The sequence below is a fragment of the Pleurodeles waltl genome, chromosome 10 (assembly GCF_031143425.1).
Source record: "Pleurodeles waltl isolate 20211129_DDA chromosome 10, aPleWal1.hap1.20221129, whole genome shotgun sequence".
NCBI classification, from domain to species: Eukaryota; Metazoa; Chordata; class Amphibia; order Caudata; family Salamandridae; genus Pleurodeles; species Pleurodeles waltl.
Genome location: NC_090449.1, coordinates 1,020,396,359 through 1,020,421,651, shown reverse-complemented (window position 1 = coordinate 1,020,421,651; position 25,293 = coordinate 1,020,396,359). Strand labels below are relative to the sequence as shown.

Genomic DNA, 25,293 nt, shown 5'->3' with positions numbered 1-25,293 from the left:
ATCAATGTGTTTTCCAATTTCAGATCGCCCCTTACTCTCCCGTTGTTGCAAGCTGAACCGTGTACTTATCCAAACTATTTGTTTGCGTTGCTTGTGGGCCTCTGTTGCGCCCCATTTTATCAGGCCCCTTGTGGGGGCACTCTCTTGGTCTCTTTGCATTGAGTTGTTGCACTGGTCAATGTGAGTCAAGTCCTCAGAGGACCCTACCCCCCCCCCCCCCCCTCCGGAGTGCTGAAACTGCCTCCCCTCTTTCAAGCCCCCTCACAGCCCAGTCTAGGCTTCACCCAGTGCCCTCGGCCCAGTGCGATCGCAAGGTTGTCTCCAGTGGGGTGCTTACTGTTGGGAGCGCTGGTCCTTCGCTTCATAGTGGTGCCTTCCAGTCCATACTACTGCTGGTGTTACAGGCGTCATCCCCCTGGGCCTCTCCTGTTTCCACAGGGGGCTGATGTGCCTCTATAACATTCCTGGGCCTATATTGTCCCTTCCGGCAGCCACTGGGTTGGACAACTTCACCCACGGTTCTCCCTTTGCGCTTGTCTCCCTATACTGCGGTTGCCCACCAGGCCCAGTGTGGGTACTCAGGCCCCCCAGGGGCGTGGCTCTGGTTCACCCACTCATCCCACTTATTTTGTGCCCTCCATGCTCTGCAGCACTTCTTCATGTTTCCCCGCTGTCGCGTCGGCCACCCGGAGGCGTCAAGGCCGCTTCCCACCGCTTCCAACCCCTCCTAGGTACAGGACGCCCCCTCCAGAGCCCACTTGGCTTTCCCTGTTGCTGCTTTTAATCGGGTGGGTCCACGCACCTTAATGGCTCTGCTCCGGGTCTTGTTTGTTTTTTCCTCCTGCCATTTTCTTTTCTCCCAGCTGCAGGTTGCTCTGTCTTCCCAGCCCTTGATTGCCGGCTGTTGTGTCCCGTTTCTCTTTGTTTTGGGCCTCAGGGAGGCCTCGACTCCCGATGATCCTTTCCCCTGCCTCTGGTCTGGATTAATGTGATGGATTTTAACGGGCCTGTAAGGCGCCGCTATGGAGCTGCTCGATTATGCGGCCCTCTTGCCTGGTGCCAGACCACTCCCCCAAAATAATATGCTTTTAATGAATGTACTAGAATGGAAATCCTTAAAATGGCAGTAGCATAAGCTAGTTAGGACATCCTTAATTAGTCATTTTAAATACAAATAACTGTGTTGTTGTGGTGGTATTTCTTGGTGTGTTTTTTATTGCAATGTTATTGTGGAGCTGTATGATTTTACATAGTTATGTTTTGTGTTGGTGTGCATTGATGGTGGTGTTTTGTTGTATTGGGGTCGTCTGTTGTGTAAGACTTCTATAGGGTTTATTGTTTTCGGTATGTGGGTGTTTGATAGCATTATGTAATTGTTGCTATACAAACTCCTTGCCGCGTTTCCCCTGAGTTAATAAAGCTAAATATTGCCAAAAGCCTAAAAGAAGGAGAAGGGACTACTCTGAGAAACGTTGCTTCTTTAGCAGCAGCTAACTCTGACGTTAAAAGCCTGCCTCCAAGCAGCTTGGGGTGCCTTTTATTACAACTTGCCTCTCCATGGCTGGGAACCTGCCTCTTGAACTGTTAGTGGTAGTTAACACGTTTTCCAATAAGATTGGGAGAAATTGAGGAAATGAAAACAGTTACACCCACTGATGTAATTCTTCTCCCAGTTAGTCAGGTCAGATGGAAGCACACTTGCTTCCTTTGATGTTGTGCTCTGTCAAGCCTCAAGTCAGGATTCTTAAATGAACCATGCCAATTTTGATTCTGCATTCCTTTGCCCCAGCACTTATTTCGTTGTGGTGTGAATCCATTAATGCCTCGTTTTTTGTGGCCTTGCTGCTAGACTTTTTAAGAAAGGTATCATCACTCCACCACTGAAGGAGGTTGACATTGACTCTGAAGACCTGAGAAACCATAGGCTGATAACTTTGTCAGCCTTTCTAAAATCACAGAGCAGTACTTGGCTAAACTTCTTGTACTTTAGAGATCTTGGAATGGCAGACTGGAGACAGCCCTTTATGCAGGGCTCAGCAGAGAGACAGTATTGGTAACCACCCTTGAGCTGAGAAATACCAGAGGTGTGCCCTTGCTAGGTTTGCCCACCAGCCTTGAATAAGATTGTGTGTCTTCATAATGTATCTTGCTGCTGTACAGAACTGGATGTCATTGAAACTGAATGGGAATATGAAAGAGATCCTGGTGTTCTGCTTTCCTGCTCTTATCTCATAACCGAGCTTACAGAACCTCTCTGGAATGCACTTCTGAGTTTAAAGAAGACATTTATTGTTATTATGACTTCACCGCAAGGTTCTTGAGAGACGAAATTAGTAGATTGGAAGCAGACGTTCAAAGGTAGTCGCAGCAATTAAAGCAAAATATATCAAAGTACTTCTCAGTTGCAATGTACACAGCAAATATAGGTGATTATATTATAGCATAACTTCAAAGCAAAGCATAAAAGTCAAAATTCATCACCGTAGGGCCTATAGCTCAGCTTCATCTTTCTGGGGTCTGCAAGTTGATGACTCCGGTCAACTGCGAGAAAGGGATTTTCTACCCAAACTGGAGACAGGCAACTGACGTCTACGTTCCTGTCTGAAGTCAAGCAGATTCAATCTACCCCTGCTGTAGCACAGAGTCATCCTTAAAAGCAAACTCGGTGTGAGAACCGAAGAACCCTGGAGAGTGGCCAATTCTCCCGAGCTCACTTGCTCTGAGACTGGATTGCGAGGTAAACACTAAATCTACGTGCTCTTTTCAGCTAAGGTCTGGTGTGAAGAAAACAGCTTGGTCTACCATGTGGCAAAACACAGCTTGGAAAAAACACAGCTCATCTGCAATGTCTAACCCCACGTTAAAGCCAATAGGCAGCTAACCTAAATATCAAATGTAATGTCTGATGTCATGTCAAACCAAGTAGGCAGCTAAACTGAATACAGAATGTAATGGCTAATGCCATGTCAAAGCCAATAGGCAGCTAAACTGAATACAGAATGTAATGTCTAATGCCATGTCAAAACCAATAGGCAGCTGACCTGAATACAGAATGTAATGGATAACGCCATGTCAAAGCCAATAGGCAGCTAAACTGAACAAAACATATAATGTGCTACTGGTGAACATTGAGCAACTAATATGCGCAGTGGTGAAACACAGTCATTGGTCAAACACAATTAATAGCATCACACCTGGTGAGAAGTGATTATTTTTCTGTCTAGTAGGACAGGTTATGGATTTCCTTTTTAGTGGATTTTTCTATCCCGGGACCCAAAGCCAAAATTCCTGCAGACTGATTTGACCATTGACTACCAGATCCTAAAAGTGTGGTTCACTTGTCTCAAGCTTCTTTGCACCTTGAAGATATTACCTTTTCATCTTCAGGGGATGTGCACCTTAGTTTTCATATCTGTGGTCATGACCAACCTTAATAATGGCAGTGCAGTGTACCACAGACCTCCTGAGATACAGGTGAGGACGCTGAAGAGATTCATGAATAATATGATATAGGTTGTCTAGGGCTTCTCATAGAAGATGCTGTTCCAACAAAACACAACTCTCTTTATTGGCTTCCTTTCCAGCATGGTCCACAATTTAAAGAATTATGATTGTGCAGTGATCCGATTATTGCACCGTCTCAAAACTGCTGTTCCGCCTTCTGTTGCATCATATTCAAGTTTAATCTCTTGGGTCGAGTTTGCTCCAGCTAGTAAAGTCTCCACTTTACAACAGAGCCTATTGCAGAAGTAGAATCTTTAAGGTTCTGGGCCAGATGCTATGAAATGCACCTTGTCCATCTCTGACAAATCTAAGCGACACGCTTCTGAAGAAAGTGAAAAGCAGAAAGTTTCTGTTCATTTGTGATTGAGTTGGTTTGTTTTCTTTGTCACTGCTGATCCTTCTAGGGTGATTGTTTTTGTGCTGTGATGCCCTCCGGTGATAAGTTGTGTTTTATAAATAAACTATTTTTCATGTGGCCTAAACTTGGTCTGTGTCCCCAGCGAGATAATGAATAAATATTGGATGATGTCTGACCACAAAAAAAAAAACAATAAGGGGACAGCAAAATTTCCTTTTGTAAATTGTGCCTCTAACATTTGAATCTTGTCATGTAAAAATTCACTTATGTGATCCATTATGCAGTGGTTTTTTAAAGTGAAATTATAAAAGCATTTGATATAATCGTTCTTTCTCTAACTAAGGGGCGGGATTCATTGACATAAGCATGCCACACTTCTCCGTTACCATTTTTATCCCATTCTTGAGGAATGATTGGCAGTGGTGTTCCCACAAGGAGTGCAGCAGGGATGCCTACGCATGGTAGTTATAGTGTGTATCCTATCTGGATGTGCCCTGTGCATCTGGTATCTTGCATGCATCCTATCCAATTGTACAATAGGCATTGGGTTTCTTTTTTCACTATGGGCTCTGTTAAGACCTCTTAAAGAGATTTTCCTGATCAACGTAAGTGTCTTCTTAGTTGATTATTTGTTCCTGACACTATAGTGGCCTCGCAAATAGTGGTCACAGCCAAAATAATGCTGCCCATTGGCAAAAGAGTAGGTTCAGAACAAGGTAATGTTTTTACAGCCAGCCTGCAATGAACTGGGCTACCAACATTTACTGAGTTAATCAATAAACTAATTTAAGCAATGGAACAATTCCAAAAGGTGAACACAGTAGGCAACATGTCAGTGTGTGGAATCAGGTATCTCCCATTTGAGAAGCTAACCCTGTCTGCTCTGAACACTGTGTCTCCGTGAGTGATTTAATTCAGTGATGCACTACTTATGCTCACCTCTTTCAGCAAAATCCTTTGTATGATCCAGAGAGATGTAAAGTCTTCCAGTGTGATCTGACCAAAGATGATCTTCTGGACAATGTGCCCGCAGACTCCGTAGATGTCGTCACATTAATATTCGTCCTTTCTGCCATTCACCCTGACAAAATGCAACATGTGCTACAAAACTTTTATAAGGTAAAGTGCAATTAAATACTTATTTAGACTTCTTAATGTATTTTATTACTCATAGCAAATTGGGTAGTAAAGCAACATTTCCTGAGAGAATGCATGCTGGGGAAAACGTGCATGACCTCCAGCGCAGCATGCTAGGTATAGATAGCAGAAAGACTGAATAACTTGTTTTACTTATGCTGCCACTGGTTTTTACTTCCAGAGCCAGTTTGCTTCCCCAGACTTTTCACTTGGTGATGTAAAATTTGCTCCTCTTCTGCCAACGCCTGTGTACTCCTGTTACTCGTTAAAGAAGTATTTTTTTCTCTTCTTCCTTCTTTTGTTTCAGCCCAGGTTTCTTCTGGACATTTAACTCCAAAGTTGTGGCTTCTACCACCAATATGTTGCATGAACATGTCAAGCTTCTCTTTATACATTTTATCTCGTATATTTTTATTTTAAGATTTTGTAATTGATACATGTGTTTTATGTCCTCTGAACGTTTGTATTTTTAAGTAGAATTGTAATATCACAGAAACAAAACTAAGATACTACTCGATAATTACTATTTGAGAGTGCTATTTTTCTTTCACAATAAACAAAAAAAACAGGTACCGTCAGCAGTGTTAGAGACAAACCAAAGCCATCTCCTGAAAATAAGTGGTTAAAAATACTTTCATAGGAAAACTCATAACATAACCTGAAAATATACTGAAACTATAGTTAAAGAAAAAAGGTGGGTAACAAATTATTGAAGAGCTGAACGGTGGGGAAGAGTCCCTGCCACAGGGGATCACAAGCAAAAAAATTCCAATCGGCAACCTTTTTTCGGGGAAAAGAAAAATAATCTATCCCAGGCATAGAACAAAGGTGAATGTTCGGAAGAATTAATCCATCCTTGAAATCAACATATATGTAAGAACTTTGTGAGATATGCAGTCTATCAAGACGAAAAGTAAGAAGTTCAGTTGTGGAAATGTATACCAGAAATGACTTATCAAGTTAAATGGAAGAAGTGCTATTATAGTCTGTAGAGGTCAAATTCGTTTTATTGCTTTGAAACAAACAGAGAATGAGGCATTTCTTGATTGACTCAAGTAATCATTCATCCATTAATGTTCTCACCCGATACGATGAGCGCAAAGGATGACAATCCATAAGTACATAAGTAAGGCTTGCATTGCTAGATGAGCTGCACTGAACATTCTCTTATCTGGAAATTTGTCACTATCTCCGACACCTTTTTATGCTTTCTTTTCAAGCTGCACCTGAATATCGTTTCTTAAACTCCATACGTAATGCTCAACTAAGAGTAATCTCTCTCTGTTCAATAAGGGTGGAATTTCACTTCTTGGGCACAAGGACATTTCCACCTAGTCTTCTTTTAAATTCAATTTTCCTATTTATTATCATAAAAAGACCTAGAGCAGTAGTACAAAGAACATTTCTAGAATCCAGAAAATAAAAAATACAAGAATAATCACTATAACAAAACAGCAATAATGGACACAATAGGGTAAAGATGCATATAGTCGTATTGCCTTCAGAGGGTAGGATGCAGTTGACACCCACTACATTATCCTTGCTCTTGATGAATCATTGTCATGCTTTGGAAATTAAATCATGAGCTGTATTATTGGTTCATCAGAGATTGAATTTACTCTTTGTTGAAGACCAGCAGGATTACTGTGTGTTCGTTCTGTATCTGGTTCTCGTGACATGGAAAATCAAAAGGTGTGCACATTGTAACCCAGCAGGTTTCTGTCTTGCGTGTGCTCTATGAACTTCAAAGTCAAGTTGTGGCAGCGGAGTTCATCAATGCAGATGACCTTATACATGCTAAATACACCAGCAATTCGGTGCATTTCACAAGCATTTTTTGGTAGAGCATGGATTATGCAGCACACAATTAGACACTCTGAGTGGGTATCAATTTGCTAATAGCAGAAATATAGGTTCAGGTTGTGAAATGTAAAAGACAAAAGTTTAAATCAGGAAGCATGAATCATATACAATAAAATAAACAGTCTGTGTATTGTCAGTAGCACTAGGAACCTATGAATGCCATTTGTGCAAAATATGATATAAAATAACATGCATTCTCCCAAAGTGATTTCATATCATTTCCTTCTTTCTCCCTTTTCTGCCTTTCTCTCTCTTGATCTGGGACAAAGCCTAATAATATAAAATAAGTCCTGCATCTCAAAAATGTGTGCTGGTGCCAACCAGAAGCACAAACTAAGCATTGACCAACCCCTAGTGTGAGGATTAAAACCAACACTCCCTTTACCCTATTGTTTACCTTATCCCTAACAATATCCTAAACCCTTTCCTACCCATTTCTATATTGAAACCTTAAAATGTAAATATTTTAACTTTTTAAAGCTTTTTTTTTTTTTAGGACGCTCATTGATTTTCTTTTCAAACTTGTTGCTATCGCACTGATGGCATTTCATACAATAAATGTCAAACTGTTAAACTTTTTGCTATGTGATAGGAACTTTGATCAAATATCCTCCTTCATATCTGCATGTACAACTGCCAAGCCTCAAAACTATTTTTGGCCATTCTTTTATATTTGGCCAGCGCAGAACACGTTTTGCCACCAGAGATGAGATTAGGTCAATCTGTTATGTGGTCTCTGGGACAAAACACCATGGTCTGCTCCAGGGCAAGGGAAGTAAAAAATGCCTTGCCCTGTGCCGTGTCTCTTCCGGTGCATGCAGTGTATCCTCACATAGGACACCGCTCATCCATCACCTGGTCTCCTTGCACACTATGTGTGACTCAATCAAGCAAACAAGTTTAATGACATCATCTCCACTGCACACACGGAGGGGACCTGAATGGCCCAGGTTTTAGTGGACTAAGTGGAACACTGTACTTTCTGTTCAGCTGCAGATTTTAGTCTTTCCTTTGCTTCCTCGCCACATTTGGCTATTCATGTTTGTACCACTTGGGTGCACCCCTAGACCACTGCTTGGTAACATCAAGGAAAGCATCAAACATCCTCAGCCGAATTGAAAGTCCTGGTGTTCACAGTCCCATATCCACCTGAACATAATGGGACAGGATGCCATAGGACTCCGCCCCAATTATTTACTTTCATGCTCATTGTTTTCCCTTCCTAGATAACATTTTCAAGGTCTATTACCATGTTGGGTAGTCACGTCATGTGTCCGGGAATACCGCTTTGGGAAGGTCCTTTTTTATTCAAATATTTCGTTTGCGCCTTGTGCTCCAAGGTGACATCAGCCTTTGCTGGTATATGGATTTTTGTAAAGTTTGGAATTTTCATTGCCATCAGTCTCTTGCAGTGTTTTGTGGACCATAAAATCAGTCCAAAGCAGAGTTGACCCTAAAGCTCTTTATGACTGAGATGATGGCAGTGCACTCTTTTAATCACAGCCACAGCTCCCTGGGTGGAGTCAGGACAACTATAAGTCACTCCACCTCGTTGGAAGCATCTGTATGTTCTTTGAAGTGATTACAACATTCAAGACACACCTGATTGTGAGCAGTCAAAATTACCTCATTGAGCTGCTTCCTTGTGATGAAGGCAGTCAAAGGGAAAGCTGTGGTTGCCATGAAGATCATATAGCATCTTGTGAAAGCTAATATGTCTGCCTGCTGAGCCAGGGTTATGAGGACCTCCCAGTTGATTATAGCCCAGTCTACACCTTGGCCTCGAGTGATATGGTCTTCATATTCCCCCCACCTGGTGCCATTGGTACACAGCAGAAGACTTGTCCTATCTTGCACTTAGTTGCCTTGTTAATGTGTTTCACTTTCCTTTATGGAAATGAAGTCAACTCAGGTGTCCGTGAGAACGTGTGAACAATGTGACCTTTTATTGCTCTACATTCTTCTTTTTGTGCAGCAGATCCATCAGAAGCCACGTTTACTCCTTCCTATTCAGATCCTTTAAAGTGGTCATGAAGTGGTCCATTTTCCCCCTCAGCCAGGAACATGGCCAGAAACATCGCTCCCTTGTGTGCTTTCCAGAGATTTGGCTTGAGCCAATTTAAATAGAATACCCTACCTGGTGTTTGTGTAGGAGGGCTCATCTCTTAGCTGATTACAAACTTTGCCTACGTTTTCAGCTTTGTCATCTCCCAAGTAAACAATTTTGAGTCCTGCCGTAACCCTCATTTCCTTAATGTGGTTTGATCTAACCTTATTCTCTAAACTTTGGTTGTCATTGGTGCCGTAGAGGAGGCAGATCAGTTTCTGAGATCATGTAGTATCCTTTGTGCACTATCTTTTCTAAAGTGCTTTTTCACCGAAACAAGTTTCATTTTACAGTAAAGGCTAACCTCAAAAATGCATCAAACCACGTTTGACTCCATTTGACACTGAAATTGCAAAGTTTTTAAAGACCTCAAGATGGCAGTATTGTGGGTATGTTTCTGAATGGTGGCATGGACTTCTTTAAAGTGTGTGTAACTACCAAAAAAAGGTTCTGTCTCCCAATCACTACAGGTGGAGGTGAACCTGATCAAAGGATCATCTTTGCTTGATTGCAAAGGCCATGTAGGGGTGTATCTCATGACTCTAACTCAGAAAACTCACAGCAAGACCGTAGACCAGTGGTTCCCAACCTTTTGACTTCTGTGGACCCTCACTTTATCAATACTGGAGCCCGGGGACCCCCACTGAATCTTTATCACAATCCGTGGACCCCCTAGTGAGTCATTACTGAAAGCTGGAGACCTAATCTGTTAATATTATTTAATTTTCTAAGCAGTCGCGGACCCACTGAGGAGGCTTCACTGCCGTAGACCATTTGTGAGCAGGGCATCATCCTACTTTAAAAGCTATTTTAGCTTCCACTGGGAGCCACTGAAGAGCAGGTAGGAGAGGAGTAGCTTTAAACAAAAAAAATCTTAGGACTCCAGAATCAGTCTGAGTGCGTCATTCTGAATAGACTTTATAGGTTTCAGGAGATAATTTGGGGAGACAAGGTAAAGGCCATTACCATAATCTAACCTAAACGCTATGTTGCTTTCACTGCAATTCTCCTGCCTCCTCCACTGAGACACAGAAAGATCTTACACATTTGTAAGAAGCATACTGATGTTACAGCTCTAATCTCAGTTGAAAGTCAAAACTCAACATCAAATTTAAAGCTACAGTTTTAATTGGTTATGGCGTGTCAGAGAACACCCGTATACGGACCTCAGAGACTCCAGGAAGGAATGATAAAGTATTGAAAAAACATTGTGATAAGGCATGCCAGCCATGTGCTCCTGTAGCTGATCATCTTTAAATTATTTTTTTATTATACTTATGGCAAAAAGCGATTTAAGATGGTTGCCCTTGCATTTGCAAGTACGGGCAGTCATCTTGGAATGGTTTTTAGCATACTTTATTATTTTGAAATTCCAAGATGGCTGATGCAATTTTGGAACTTTAAAATAATAAAAATAATAATGTTTGAGTGGGATGCTATACTCGACAGTGTGTGTGTGTGTGTGTGCCTGGAGCTCCTGGCCCTTACAAAACAAACAAAACAAAAAAATTATAAAAGGGAATATTTTCCTGCTAGTCCTGGCCCTGAAGTGTACTATTTATAATGTGGGTATGACAATGTGGTGCACAGGCAAAATGACATAACTCGCACAGACTGTAGCCAGTGGATAACTTCAGTTGATCCGTTGACCTGCTCTGTATACTGTGGTCATGGCAGCAAAGTGTGATCATCAGTTTAACAGACTGACAGATAAAGACCGCTGACTAAAAGCCCCTACATGCATGCATGCCATATATTATTTTTTTGAAGAAACAATACTCTTGCAATACATCTGAGGCTATCTTAATGGCCTGTCCTAAAAAAAAAACAATAAAGGGATAAAGCAGATTCCAATTTGTGCAGAGTAAAAGCGCAAAAAGAAGGCAACATGCCTTCTCCATCTATACACTCAAGTTCTGCACCAATATCCCCATGCCCATTAGGACTAGGGGATGGTGAAACTCACATAATTTGCTTTCTTGTATGTACAGAGATGCATTTTGTGGTAAAATGTAGCATGAAAAACACAAGTGACGCAAGCACTTGCCTCTCACGTTTTTCACTTTCTTCCCACATGTGGTAAAACTTTGCAATGAACGGTTGTAATTATGCAACATTATGGAATTATGAATAACACAAAACTCCCAAAATTGCATGAATTACGCAGGCTTAATTTAAATTTTGCCTAGGCCTAATTAGGAATGCCCTCAAACCTGCTCATTTTTTTTTTAAACTGAAGGCACACCTCTACAAAGAACATTTCATTATGATGCAGTAACTGTCCACTTTCAGCTAACTCCCCAATAACGTTGGCTGCCTTTGCCATTGACCCTGTACAGCATTCCGCTGCCTTTCGACTGGGTTTGCACATTATTATATATATATAATGTTCAATGGCATGTGTAGCTGCAGATACACATGCTGTGCATTATCCTGCCATCTAGTGTTGGGCTCGGAGTGTTACAAGTTGTTTTTCTTCGAAGAAGTCTTTTTGAGTCACGAAACCGAGGGACTCCTCCCTTTCGGCTCCATTGCGCATGGGCGTCGACTCCATCTTAGATTGTTTTCTTTCCGCAATCGGGTTTGGACATGTTCCTCTTCGCTCCGTATTTCGAATTGGGAAAGTTAGCTAGTTATCAGAAAATTTGACGGTATTGTTCGCGCTCGGTACCGGTTTAGTGTTAGCACATCGACACCGAAAAAAAGAAGCGCTCCGGCGGCCCTTCGGGGCTTCCACTCTTCACCGGGGCCTGGTCGGCCCGACCGCGTCCATCTCCAAACCTCATGGACCGGACCCCCTTCCGTTTCTGCCCGAATTGCCACGCAAAGTATCCTTATACAGACCAACACTTGGTCTGTAATCTGTGTCTATCACCAGAACACAGGGAGGATACTTGCGAGGCCCGTCGGGCATTTCGATCGAAGAAGACCCTACGCGATAGAAGAGCTAGAAGACTCCAGACACCGGCCGGACAGATCGACGTCAAGGAAGAGGAGATATTCTCCATTCAAGATTCGGGATCGGACGACTCCGAAAGTGAGCAGCCATAGGCGCAGCAACAAACTGTGAGTAAATCAGCCCCGGCAAAGACTCACTCGAAAATTATAAAGGCCAAGGGGATGCCACCGCCAACAGGCCATGGCTTAACCCGAAAACACGGTGACCAAACTTCGGCACTGAAAAAAGCCCCCCAGCAGCCGAAGACATCCGACTCCGACTCCGGTCGAGATACCGGCTCCGAACCATCTCGGCACCGAGAGTTCGACACCCCCAAAGTCAAAAAGGTTTCCTCTGAGCCGAAAAAAAACGTACCGAAACCTTCAGTGTCAAAACATGCAGCCTCGGAGCTGAAAACAGGCTCCTATACAGAAGAGCACGGCCTTTCCAGCCAAATGCAAGGGCACAGATTTGAGCAGGAACTAGGCATGGGAGAGCCAGACCATACCCAAAGGAGGCTGCACATACAGAAAGAGACAGGGAAAATTCAGACTCTTCCTCCAATAAAAATGAAGCAACTAGCTAGCATTCCAGGAAGCGGAAATGCAGCCAAGGGCAAAGGTGGCAAGAGACAAGACACCACCAAGGGTTTCGCCACAGCCTTCACCATTGCATTCACCACACCTATCACTGGTAGCAACACCCATAATGCAGTCGCCAACACACATGGGGATGACACAAGATGACCCGGATGCATGGGACTTATATGATGCACCGGTCTCAGACAATAGTCCCGATTGCTACCCGGCAAGACCGTCACCGCCTGAGGACAGCACTGCATATATGCAGGTGGTATTAAGGGCAGCTACCTTACATAATGTAGCACTGCATGCAGAGCCCGTAGAAGACGACTTTTTATTTAACACCTTGGCATCCACTCACAGCTCTTACCAAAGTTTGCCAATGCTCCCAGGCATGTTAAAGCACGCCAAACAGGTGTTCCAGGACCCAGTAAAAGGCAGAGCCATCACGCCTAGGGTGGAGAAGAAATATAAACCTCCCCCAACGAACCCTGTGTTTATAACACAGCAACTAACACCAGATTCGGTGGTAGTGGGAGCAGCCAGAAAGAGGGCAAACTCCCAATCCTCAGGAGATGCACCACCGCCGACAGGGAAAGTCGGAAATTCGATGCAGCAGGCAAAAGGGTAACAGCACAGGCAGCCAATCAATGGCGAATTGCCAATTCTCAGGCTCTACTGGCTCGCTACGACAGGGCACACTGGGATGAGATGCAACATATCATTCAGCACTTGCCCAAGGAATACCAAAAACGTGCCCAACAGGTTGTTGAGGAAGGACAAACGATTTCAAACAACCAAATAAGGTCTGCGATGGACTCGGCGGACACAGCAGCAAGGACAGTGAACACTTCGGTAACCATTAGTAGGCACTCATGGTTACGGAGCTCGGGTTTTAAACCAGAAATCCAGCAAGCTGTGCTAAATATGCCGTTCAACCAAGAACAATTGTTTGGGCCGGAGGTGGATACGGCAATTGAAAAGCTCAAAAAGGACACGGACACGGCCACGGCCAAAGCCATGGGCGTGCTCTACTCCCCACAGAACAGAGGCACTTTTAGAAAGACGCAATTTAGAGGGGGGGTTTATTCCCAAACCACAGAGCCTTCCACCTAACAAGTCAGACCCACATATCAGGGCCAGTACCTAAGAGGAGATTTTCGAGGAACATACAGGGGTGGACAATTCCCAAAGGCAAGAAGGAAATTCCAGAGCCCAAAAACCCCTCAAACCAAACAGTGACTTCAATGTCACAAACCCCCACCACTCAACACCTGTGTGGGGGAGACTTACTGCATATTACCACAACTGGGCAAACATAACTACGGACGCATGGGTCCTAGCCATTATCCAACGTGGTTATTGCATAGAATTCCTACAATTGCCACCAGATGTGCCCCCAAGAGCACACAATATGTCCAAACAACACTTAGACCTGTTACAACTAGAAGTCCAAGCATTGTTACAAAAATAAGCAATAGAACTAGTACCCAACCATCGAAAAGGAACAGGTGTCTACTCCCTGTATTTCCTAATTCCAAAGAAGGACAAAACGCTGAGACCCATATTAGACCTCAGAACACTGAATCTTTACATAAAATCAGATCACTTTCACATGGTAACACTTCAAGACGTGATTCCCTTGCTCAAAAAACAAGACTACATGTCAACATTAGATCTCAAGGATGCATATTTCCACATACCCATACATCCTTCCCACAGGAAATACTTAAGGTTTGTAATCCAAGGCGTGCATTACCAATTCAAGGTGTTACCATTCAGGATAACAACAGCCCCAAGAGTATTCACAAAGGGCCAGATGTATCAAAAAACGAAATTGCATTTCTTAAATAGCAAATTTTAAGAAATCGCTATTTAAGAAATGCAAAATGGTATGTATGAATTTTGCGATTCGGTAATAGCGATTTCTTAAAATTCGCAAATGCTATTACCGAATCGCAAATAGAGAATCCGACCCCATTTGCACCTATGGGCCTGTTGCGAATGTTTTTGCATTTCCTAAATTGCGAATTCCAGTTAGGAATTTGCAATTTAGGAAATGCAAATCCCATGGTGCTGGGGACTTAAGGCCCCCTCTGCTGCACCCCAAAAATATTTTTACGGACATGTGAAGCACACACATGCCTTAGGGGCATGTGTGCACTACATGTCAATTTTAAAAATGCATTTTTAAAATTTGCACATGGTTACCACCAAACGTTTGTTGGTGGTAATTGCATTTCCTTAATGCCCAATTCGCATTTAGGAAATGCTTGATACATGTGCTTAAGAAATCGCAAATAGGGATTCCTTATTTGCGATTTCCTATTTAGAGAATCGCAATTTGCGATTCTCTAAATGGGGTCGCAATTTTAAGGAATCGCTATTTTAGTGATTCCTTAAAATTGCACTGCGAATGCCTTTCATACATTCTGAAAGGCATTTTTGCATTTGCAAACGGCCGAATTTTGCAATTCGCACCGTTTGCGAATGCAAAATTGCTTGATACATCTGGCCCAAAATGCCTTGCAGTAGTAGCCGCTCACATCAGGAGACAGCACATGCACGTATTCCCTTACTTGGAAGCTTGGTTAAGAAAAACCAGCACTCAGCAACAGTGTCTTCTACTCACACAATACGTGATAGAAACTCTACACAAACTAGGGTTCTCTATAAATTACCAAAAATCACATCTACAACCATCCCAAATACAACAATACTTGAAAGCAACACTCAATACACAAAAGGCGATTGCCACTCCAAGTCCACAAAGGGTACAGGCATTCTGCAATACAATATTAAACATACAGACAAACCAACACTACCAAGTGAGGTTTGTAATGAAACTTCTAGGCATGATGTCTTCATGCATAGCCATCGTCCCAAACGCAAGACTACACATGCAGCCCTTACAACAGTGTCTAGCAACACAATGGACACAGGCACAGGGTCAACTCCAAGATCTAGTGTTGATAGACCGCCAAACACACCTCTCGCTTCAGTGGTGGAACCCTATAAATTTAAACCAAGGGCGGCCATTCCAAGACCCAGTGCCTCAATACGTGATCACAACAGATGCTTCCATGATAGGGTGGGGAGCACACCTCAACCAGCACAGTATACAGGGACAATGGAACATTCAATAAAAACAACTGCACATAAATCACTTAGAACTGTTGGCAGTGTTTCTAGCATTGAAAGCATTTCAACCACTGGTAGCCCACAAACACATTCTTGTCAAAACAGACAACATGACGACAATGTATTATCTCAACAAACAGGGAGGGACACAATCCTCACAACTGTGTCTCTTAGCACAAAAAATTTGGCATTGGGCGATTCACAATCACATTTGCCTAATAGCACAATACATCCCAGGGATTCAAAGCCAGTTGTCCGACAATCTCAGTCGAGCTCACCAATAAACACACAAATGGGAAATTCATCCTCAGGTCCTACAAACGTACTTTCTACGCTGGGGAACACCACAAATAGACCTATTCGCAACAAAAGAAAACGCAAAATGCCAACACTTTGCGTCCAGGTATCCACACCCTCTGTCCAAGGGCAATGCGTTATGGATGAGTTGGTCAGGGATATTTGCTTACGCTTTTCCCCCCTCTCCCACTCCTTCCTTATCTGGTAAACAAATTGAGTCAAAACAAACTCAAACTAATACTCATAACACCAACCTGGGCTCGCCAACTGTGGTACACAACACTGCTGGACCTGTCAGTAGTACCTCAGATCAAACTACCAAACAGACCAGATCTGTTAACTCAACACAAACAACAGATCAGACACCCGAATCCAGCATCGCTCAATCTAGCAATCTGGCTCCTGAGGTCTTAGAATTTGGACATTTAGACCTTACACAAGAATGTATGGAGGTCATTAAACAAGCTAGAAAACCTACTACTAGACATTGTTATGCAAACAAATGGAAAAGATTTGTTTATTACTGCCATAATAATCGAATTCAACCACAACATGCTTCCGCAAAGAACAATGTAAGCTACTTATTACACTTACAAAAATCTAAACTAGCATTCTCTTCTATTAAAATACATCTCACAGCAATACCTGCCTATCTGCAGATTACACATTCAACATCACTTTTTAGAATCCCAGTCATCAAAGCATTTATGGAGGGATTAAAAAGAATCATACCCCCGAGAACACCACCAGTCACCTCATGGAATCTCAATATTGTGTTAACACGGCTCATGGGACCACCATTTGAAACCATGCACTCTTGTGAGATGCAATACTTAACTTGGAAAGTAGCCTTCCTGATAGCTATCACATCTCTTAGAAGAGTAAGTGAAATACAAGCATTTACCATACAAGAACCCTTTATACAGATACATAAACATAAAGTAGTTCTCTGTACAAATCCCAAATTCTTACCAAAAGTTATATCACCATTCCACCTAAACCAAACAGTGGAACTCCCAGTCTTTTTTCCACAACCAGACTCAGTAGCCGAAAGACATTAAAAGAGCACTAATGTATTACATTGATAGAACAAAACAGTTTCGCAAAACAAAACAATTGTTTGTAGCCTTCCAAAAACCTCATGCAGGAAATCCAATATCCAAACAAGGCATTGCCAGATGGATAGTGAAATGTATTCACACCTGCTATATCAAAGCAAAAAGAGATCTACCTATTACACCAAAGGCGCACTCCACTAGGAAAAAAGGCGCCACAATGGCTTTTCTAGGGAATATACCTATGACAGAAATCTGTAAGGCAGCCACATGGTCTACGCCTCATACATTCACAAAACATTACTGTGTAGATGTGTTAACAACATAACAAGCCACAGTTGGACAGGCTGTATTACGAACATTATTTCAAACAACTTCAACTCCTACAGGCTAAGCCACCGCTTTTTGGGGAGATTACTGCTTAGTAGTCTATGCACAGCATGTGTATCTGCAGCTACACATGCAATTGAACGGAAAATGTCACTTACCCAGTGTACATCTGTTCGTGGCATGAGACGCTGCAGATTCACATGCGCCCTTCCACCTCCCCGGGAGCCTGTAGCCGTTATAAGTTGGATGAAAACTGTAAAACTTGTAAATTTGTAAATAAATACTTTTTAAGACACATTGGGCCTGATTCTAACTTTGGAGGACGGTGTTAAACCGTCCCAAAAGTGGCGGATATACCACCTACCGTATTATGAGTCCATTATATCCTATGGAACTCGTAATACGGTAGGTGGTATATCCGCCACTTTTGGGACGGTTTAACACCGTCCTCCAAAGTTAGAATCAGGCCCATTATGTACATACATACTTACTCCAATGTATGGGCACTATTACTATATTCACAACTCCTACCTCACCCTCTGCGGGGAAAACAATCTAAGATGGAGTCGACGTCCATGTGCAACGGAGCCGAAAGGGAGGAGTCCCTCGGTGTTGTGACTCAAAAAGACTTCTTCGAAGAAAAACAATTTGTAACACTAGATGGCTGGATAATGCACAGCATGTGAATCTGCAGCGTCTCATGCCACGAACAGATGTACACTGGGTAAGTGACATTTTCCATATATATGTATATATGTACCTAAAAAGGGAGGAAGAAAAACCTTTTGAAAGCAGGCAGCTAAAATGGGTGCAAACAAGCTGTAGGTGTTACCACGAAGCCTAGTGCCATTTAGTGGGATGGCATGGTTGATGGTGTTGAATCTTGCTTATAGATTGAGTAATATCGGGGCTTTGGCACCGGTGTCCTACACTGCAAGCTGGAGGACATCAAAGTGGCTAGCAGGAATGACTCAATGCTACCATGAGGTCAAAAACCAAACTGAGCATCATCTCAAATGTCATTGTTCAATAGGAAAGCTCTTATTGTAACCTCTCACCTTCACAACTACCTGCACCATGCCAGGAAACCACACCCACAGGAGAGTTGCATTTTAGTGTTTTTTTTAGATTGTTGCTATTTTTCCTGCCATATTAAATCAATAAACCCATACTTATTGCAGGTACTTCTTTAAGGTTGTTGCTATCCTACAGTTTGTCTTCTGTGTACCATTATGATTTATAGTAGGCAGCCCAGTGCTGCTTTTTTTTAATCAGTGTGGCATGATTTAAGACATCCTAGACAGCTTGAAATGCAGTTTCTGTCCTGTTCATATCTCTAATTCAGTTTGGGAGGTTACATGCATTGTCCAAGGTAACCTGGCCAACTGCAAGAGACCCTGCTTAACTGCTTGTACTCTGATTACAGGTAAATAAGTGATGTGCTCTCCTAGGGCCACATGTATGGACACTTTTTCCCATAGACACAGAATGGGTAAAAACCATTACTACATCTGGCCCATAGTTATCAGGCCACTTATAGTTTTATTGTCGGTGGTAAACAACTTTATTCACTCATCTTGGATTTCTTCCTATATTGCTTTGGTTTTCATGTTAATCTGTCCATCTCATTTTATCTTGTTATCCCGCTTCTAATCTAGTTTACGCTAGGAAGTAATCTACATGCCCTCAACACTGAGTGGGCACATTAAGACTGCATGCATACTGTGAGACGGTTCCATTGTATTCTTGATGCATGCTAAGTGTGAAAATGGGTGAGGTGCCATCTAGCTATGGGCTCTCATTGGTGTCCTATCTAGACTTTACGCTCCATTTTTGGTGTTTCAGTGTATATGAAGCGACTGAAAAATTAGCATTGGCTTTAAAAATCAATAGAAGATCCTCCTTCATGATATCTGTAAATCTAGAAAAACATGACCAAGCTGAAGAACTAAGGTTTAGCTACACGTCATCTTGAGTCTTGATTACACACTGCGACAAATTAACTATCAGCATTATCTGTTCAGTATTACATTTACTTTGTGTTCTGTAGCAATAAAGGAAAAGAAACATGACTCTAGCACTTTGCGTGATCAAATGTATGTGGTTTCTAACAGGTGCTGAAAACAGGAGGATGCGTCTTATTCAGAGACTATGGGCAGTATGATCACGCCATGCTTCGGTTTAAACCTGGAAACAAGCTTGGAGAAAACTTCTATGTGAGGCAGGATGGGACTCGATCGTATTTTTTCACAGAAGGTATTGTTACTTGCTTGATTATAATATCAATAAACTGCAATTTCATACACTGATCAGTACAACACATAGCATAATTACTAAGGTGTTAGGGTTCAGACACAAAATACGAAACATCTAATGCGTGATGCAAAAGCACACTTAAGGAGGTTTTGTAGTTTTAAATAAGTTGTAAATTAAATGGTAAACCAAATAACAAAAAGCTGACGAGGATCATTCAAACTCTAACTTATGTGAAATAAACAGAGTTGGTCAACGATGTATGTATACATAGAGATATCTCTTAGTACTGAGCATCAAAGTGATAAAGAAAATAATTCAGTACTCTGGCACATACAAGAAAACAAACATTTGTCACTTTAGGTGAAGCGAAAGACATGAACAGTAATGAGGGGGTAACACAACTTCTAGAACCCAGAGGGCTAATGACCCAAAATAGTCCCATCAGGTCCATAGATAAGGCAAAAAGTACTGTTGGTCCACTCTTGCAAGAAGACAGTACAACTGGCACCGAATCTGTTGATAGCAAAATATTTTGTGTGTTGACAAAAGCGAAACTAGTTTCAAAGAAGTAAGTTGTAGACAGAAATTGATGTTTCGGTCCCTTGTATAATTAATACACAAGACAATCCCAAGGACCATGCTTAGAAGTAAAAAACTCTGTAGATTTCACAAATTTTTGCATCACCTGAAACATGCAGAAAAATGTACATAATAATTACATTTGGATTTATTTTGAACTTGAGTCGCCACAATCCTTGTTATTGCAGCATGAAAAGTAAGGGTTTAACTTTGAAGAGGTTTCTGATCAAATAGAACACACAAAGCTGTTATGTTGCTGTGTTCCCAAGTACATATATGAGTGGCCTTTAAGATTGAGCTCCAATTCTAAATAATACCTTGAAAACTGAAAAAATATTATCACTGGAAATGTTTTAGCAAGTACTTCTTAGTTATTGTCCCTTTTTTGGGGTAGTAATGCATAACTTTAGCTTGCCTGTGCCATTCATTACAGGAGTGACTGACCTTTATACAAATAACATTTTTGATCCCTCTCCCCAAAAAAACAAGTCCATTCCATAAATGCTGTTGGCACAGTGGATTGCTGGTGTAGCAAAGGAACAATGTAGATATTGGAATGGTGTGGTCCAGGTTCGTGAGACATTTTATTGCCAATTGAACTTAAATTGTGCAACAGCAGTGAGGAAACTGAGGTTGAAATTTCAACAATGGCATCCTGGTAAATGCTGTAATCTGATGAATAGCAGGCAGGATCTGAGGCTTCAATGTGTATGATCAGTGCTCTGAGGGTAATTGTAATCTGCACCGGTCTCGGCATTGTGAGGGGCACCATGCCACAATGGGCATTCCTGTCCTATTGGAGCATACTTTATCACGCATGGTCATCTCACCAAACGAAAATCTGATTATATAAAGAGAAATATGGAATGCTTGAGCAACACCCTCTTTTAATTGACCTTTAAATATTTCAGCAACAATGAGATTGGAAGTAGTGAGATACACGATGGCAGTGTCCTGCCATATGACCGCATTAGTGATTCTGTTTGTGATTTATTTTCCCACGGTGTACTTTTGATGGGCTGTTAACTGGTACAGAAACCTTGATGGACAGGACGTACCGGCAGAGTTGTCGAAGTTGATGCTTTTTTTTCTAGAATTCTGTAATTTTCAATTTGTACTTTTTTTGTCCTGGAGCAAACAAGATCCATTAGACATTGTGTCATGTGTGCCACGTGATTGTCTCGTAATCACATACAAGATTTTGTACCAAGTAGTAGCATTAGGACCTCCTCCATCCTCCACCTGCCTTGGACAAGATTGGTCCTGCTTGTTAGCCTGACTAAATGTGGTGCTGGTTTTAATACATTTTCTAGGACCGAATTCTGGTTTACACTCTAGCCTCTTACTGAGCAGTAGTGCAATACTTCTTCTTTTAACAGATAGAAAATTGGATTGGTCAGAAAAGAGAGAAAAGGGGTTTTATCCCTTCAATGGCCATCTCACTCTGCTGTCCTTACAGAAGTAATCATCAAATAGGCTTTGCATGCTATAGCATGCAAGTAGGATACTTCTGATATCTAGCATGGTAACCCCAGAAACTCTGCTGGGTACTGGTAGCAGCCTCATTAGCTGCTGAGGATCTTGAAATTATGTTTTCTTGTACCTTCTGCATGTGTGGATTTTGTGGTAGTGATACAAAGGCAGATGATCAGGCATTGCATCCAGACTTCCAACTAAATTCAGGTGGTAAAGTCCTGTAGTGGTAATTGGGTTACTCTTGCATAGTATCTTTGAATTCATGTTTCATGCAGGAAACTGAGAATTCATGTTTGGTAACTTCTTTTTTATGCATGGTGTGCATCCAGCTTTCTGCCGTGCTGTGGTGCGGATCTGATGCAAAACGTGAAATGCGAGTGCAGTGAGAAACCTCTAAAAATCAGGTTACCCCATATGTTTTTCTGCTTCTGTCTATATATAAAGCAGTACGCAGGAAGGAAACTTCAGAGGCACATCAACAGCTGGCTCCGGTTCAGGGTGGTGGTTGTGTGTTGCAAAAGGCTTCATTTTATCACTTTTTTTAAATACAATTCAACAGCTTTTCACTTTATGAAGCTGTAAAAATTGTGTGAAGGACAAAGCGTGCATCTTTGCTACTACACAGGCCCATAATCTGAGTCGTATCAGTACCGTCCTAAGTCTTGCACCCATGACTTGGTAAAGCGTGTGGTCTTGGACGTTCATGACGTCATAGCACCACAGAATGGGAGCGTTATTGAATTTAGAGACAATTCTGGTATTGTACTGGCCTCATCTGGGTTTCTCTTTCAGTAGAGAAAGCACAATGCCTGCAAACACTTGGGATTTAGAAAACAACAAAACCCTGCTCTTTTGTCCTTTCTTGTAAACTTTTGCCTCTGCCATTACCTATGAATATTATACTTTAATTATTTTTATAACGGACACTGCAATTGAGCTTATTATTATAACAATGTAACCGTTTAATCTTTTACAGTACTGCACAGTGGGACTTCTTTTGTACACCTCACATATTAAAGAAGTTCAAATAAAATTAAAAATACCACTCACAATGTTTTGGTCTTGAAAGGATTGTGAAATGTTACACTGGCTGAGGGCACTAAAGGAACATACTCAATGTAGTTAGAGAAGGTAAACATATGAACGAGGTGGTGAATATTAGTACTGTAATGCTAAGATTAAATATTAGAAAACCTGTTTTTTTTGGCTGGTGTAATTACATTTTCTAATGCGCGTTCTCCTTTGTTCCCCTTTTCCACTTTCAGATCATTTGGGCCAGCTTTTTGTTGCTGCAGGGTATGAGCAGGTGGTCAATGAATATGTCCTTCGGCAGACGGTCAATAAGAAAGAAGGCCTCTGCGTTCCAAGGGTCTTCCTCCAAAGCAAATTTCGAAAACCTCACGGGGATTCCTGATTGCCGTGTTTAAACTGTGTTTGGCCAACCTTGGTATGCCTCTGTTGCCAGCAGCTAATTGTGCCCAGCAGATGTATGGCCTTATTTTGGACAACATGAGTTGTGCTTTCATTGCTCTGTGAATTTTGGATATATTTGAAAATGTGAGGGTGCCCTTCACCTACTAACATTGAAAGCCTTGGATGGCGTCTAACTTTTATATAGTTTATTACTAAGAACTATAGTTACATTTTCAACTTTCAGATTGCTCTTTTATATGCCCCATTCTTTTATTATTTCTTTTATTTGTTTTTACTTTGCCCTTTTATACTCATGGTTGTCTCATCTGCATTAGGATGCAGTGCTCATCTTCATGGCATGGTGGCATCCAACTTTGGCTCAACACTGCATGTCTGCAGGAACCTTTGATCGGCCACATCACACCTGATTCGCCAACAAGCCTTCGGGTGTCAATAGCCAGGATCTTTGGGAGCCCAGAGCCCTACACTCCAGAGCGTCCTAAAGGGTCCATAAGCATTTGTGTACTGCTCATCGGAGGGGCCTTCGATCAAGAATAATTAACAAGAAGAACAGCGCCCTGGGAATGTTTGATGCAGGATCACACCTCACTCCTAATTACCATAAGTCATTCTTTCCAAAGACTGTAGTGGCCAGCTAAGCTTCTCGAAGTGGCCATAAAGTGACTCCAGAATAAACAATTAAGCAGATTGTTTTTTGTTAGCTAACAGTTCTTGGGTCACTCCCTTACAATCTCCTTAATATTGACTGTAAGCTGAGGTCTCGAATGTCATTGTTCTGTTCGATTTGGGGGGGGGGGGGCGCGGGCTGTTGGAACGTATTGCCTGAAAGACTTATATTGCCAGGTGAGCCTCTATGTGCTACACCTTCCCCAAATGAACAAATGGAAGATACCTAGAGTGAAACTGAAAGCTTAAGGACCCTTTTTACCACCCAGAAAATGGCTCTCCGGGACCAAGCCTGTAGGGAAGTATTGGAAGCAAGTGAAGCTTAAAAGATTTTAACTAGCTGGGTGAGGTACAGGTAACTTATGCAATAGTGAATGTTATAGACAAACATAATGGCATAAAAGTACTTATTCAAATTAAACTTGATTTTTAGATCAGCTTTTTATTAAAAAAGCTCCACAATGCTCTGGACAACTTCTCAGTACCTGTGTGTTTTTGCTTTGAATAACTTCCAGTATGAAAAGCCCCATTTTTAGGTCTCACCTGCTGCAGCTAATGTGAGAGTGCATGCGTTTTTGTGAGACACATTGTTTTCTACAAGGGGTTTGGAGCCAGTCCACTTCTTACCATTCGTTGGCTTGTCACTTTTACTTGCTGCCTCGTAACTGGTCATCACATGCTGACTTAACTTCCTCTTCTTTCGTGTGGAGCATAGACTAAGTACTGATTGCTTCACCTTGATTGTGATTAAAGTACTAAATTATTTCTTCCTGTCATTTTTATTTTTTTTATTTCGTATTCCCATTGTGTTGCTTCTGTGCGTCATGTCCTACTTTTTCTTTTTTTGCTTGCTCCATCCTAGCTTTTAAAAAAAATATTAACAACATTTAGCCACGCTGCACAAAAGACACAGTGCTCTACAACATGGCTAAAACACATTAGCAAAGCTAAAAGCGCTTACATGGACAATATTTATTGGCTTCACCAATGCTTGTATTTTTAAGCTGTTGTAAGTGTCAGCCTTTGTAACCGTTTAACCATCCTCAACTAGACAGCAGTGTAAATAATGAGAAAAGGTTTGACCAGTCATGTCTTTTGGTTTGGCATGGTCTATTTAGGTTTTTTTAAGATTAGTACACCTTGCAGCTGCTTTCGGGCTTTTAGTAGTACAGATAAATGTACATAAATGACGTGTGTGTTTGTATGTGTGTGTATATATATGTGTAATATATATATATATATATATATATATATATATATACACACACACACACACATATATATATATATATATATATATATATATATATATATATACACACATACACACACACACAATATAAGATATATAATATATCTTGAGATGAACTTTAACATTTTTAATCCGTTTCTGCGAAAAGTAGGCTTAGAACACACAACACCATGACCAGTACTCTAGTCTCCACTGTGGTTTGTTTTGCGAATTCAAAGTACTTTTTGAAGCAGTGATAGCTGGAAGTTTGCCCCTTTAACCACTGTGTTTACTTGCAGGATGGAAAATGGATCTAGTTAAACGGTTACTTCAATATACC

General features: G+C 41.6%; 1 protein-coding gene across 4 annotated transcripts in view; it reads left to right on the top strand.

The window, feature by feature from the left end:
- METTL6 (methyltransferase 6, tRNA N3-cytidine) overlaps window positions 1-24,487 on the top strand; it is a 56,030-nt gene extending 31,543 nt beyond the window's left edge. For 2 of the 4 annotated variants that reach the window (XM_069211934.1, XM_069211935.1), the window contains exons 5-7: window positions 4,811-4,981; window positions 19,426-19,567; window positions 22,888-23,168. In XM_069211934.1, coding sequence (XP_069068035.1) covers window positions 4,811-4,981; window positions 19,426-19,567; window positions 22,888-23,036 — 462 coding nt within the window. In that variant the 3' untranslated portion in view covers window positions 23,037-23,168. Of the gene's footprint in view, window positions 1-4,810; window positions 4,982-19,425; window positions 19,568-22,887 lie in introns of all 4 variants that reach the window. The other 2 variants (XM_069211933.1, XM_069211936.1) reach the window with 2 other exon arrangements.
- The last annotated feature ends 806 nt before the right edge of the window (window positions 24,488-25,293 follow it).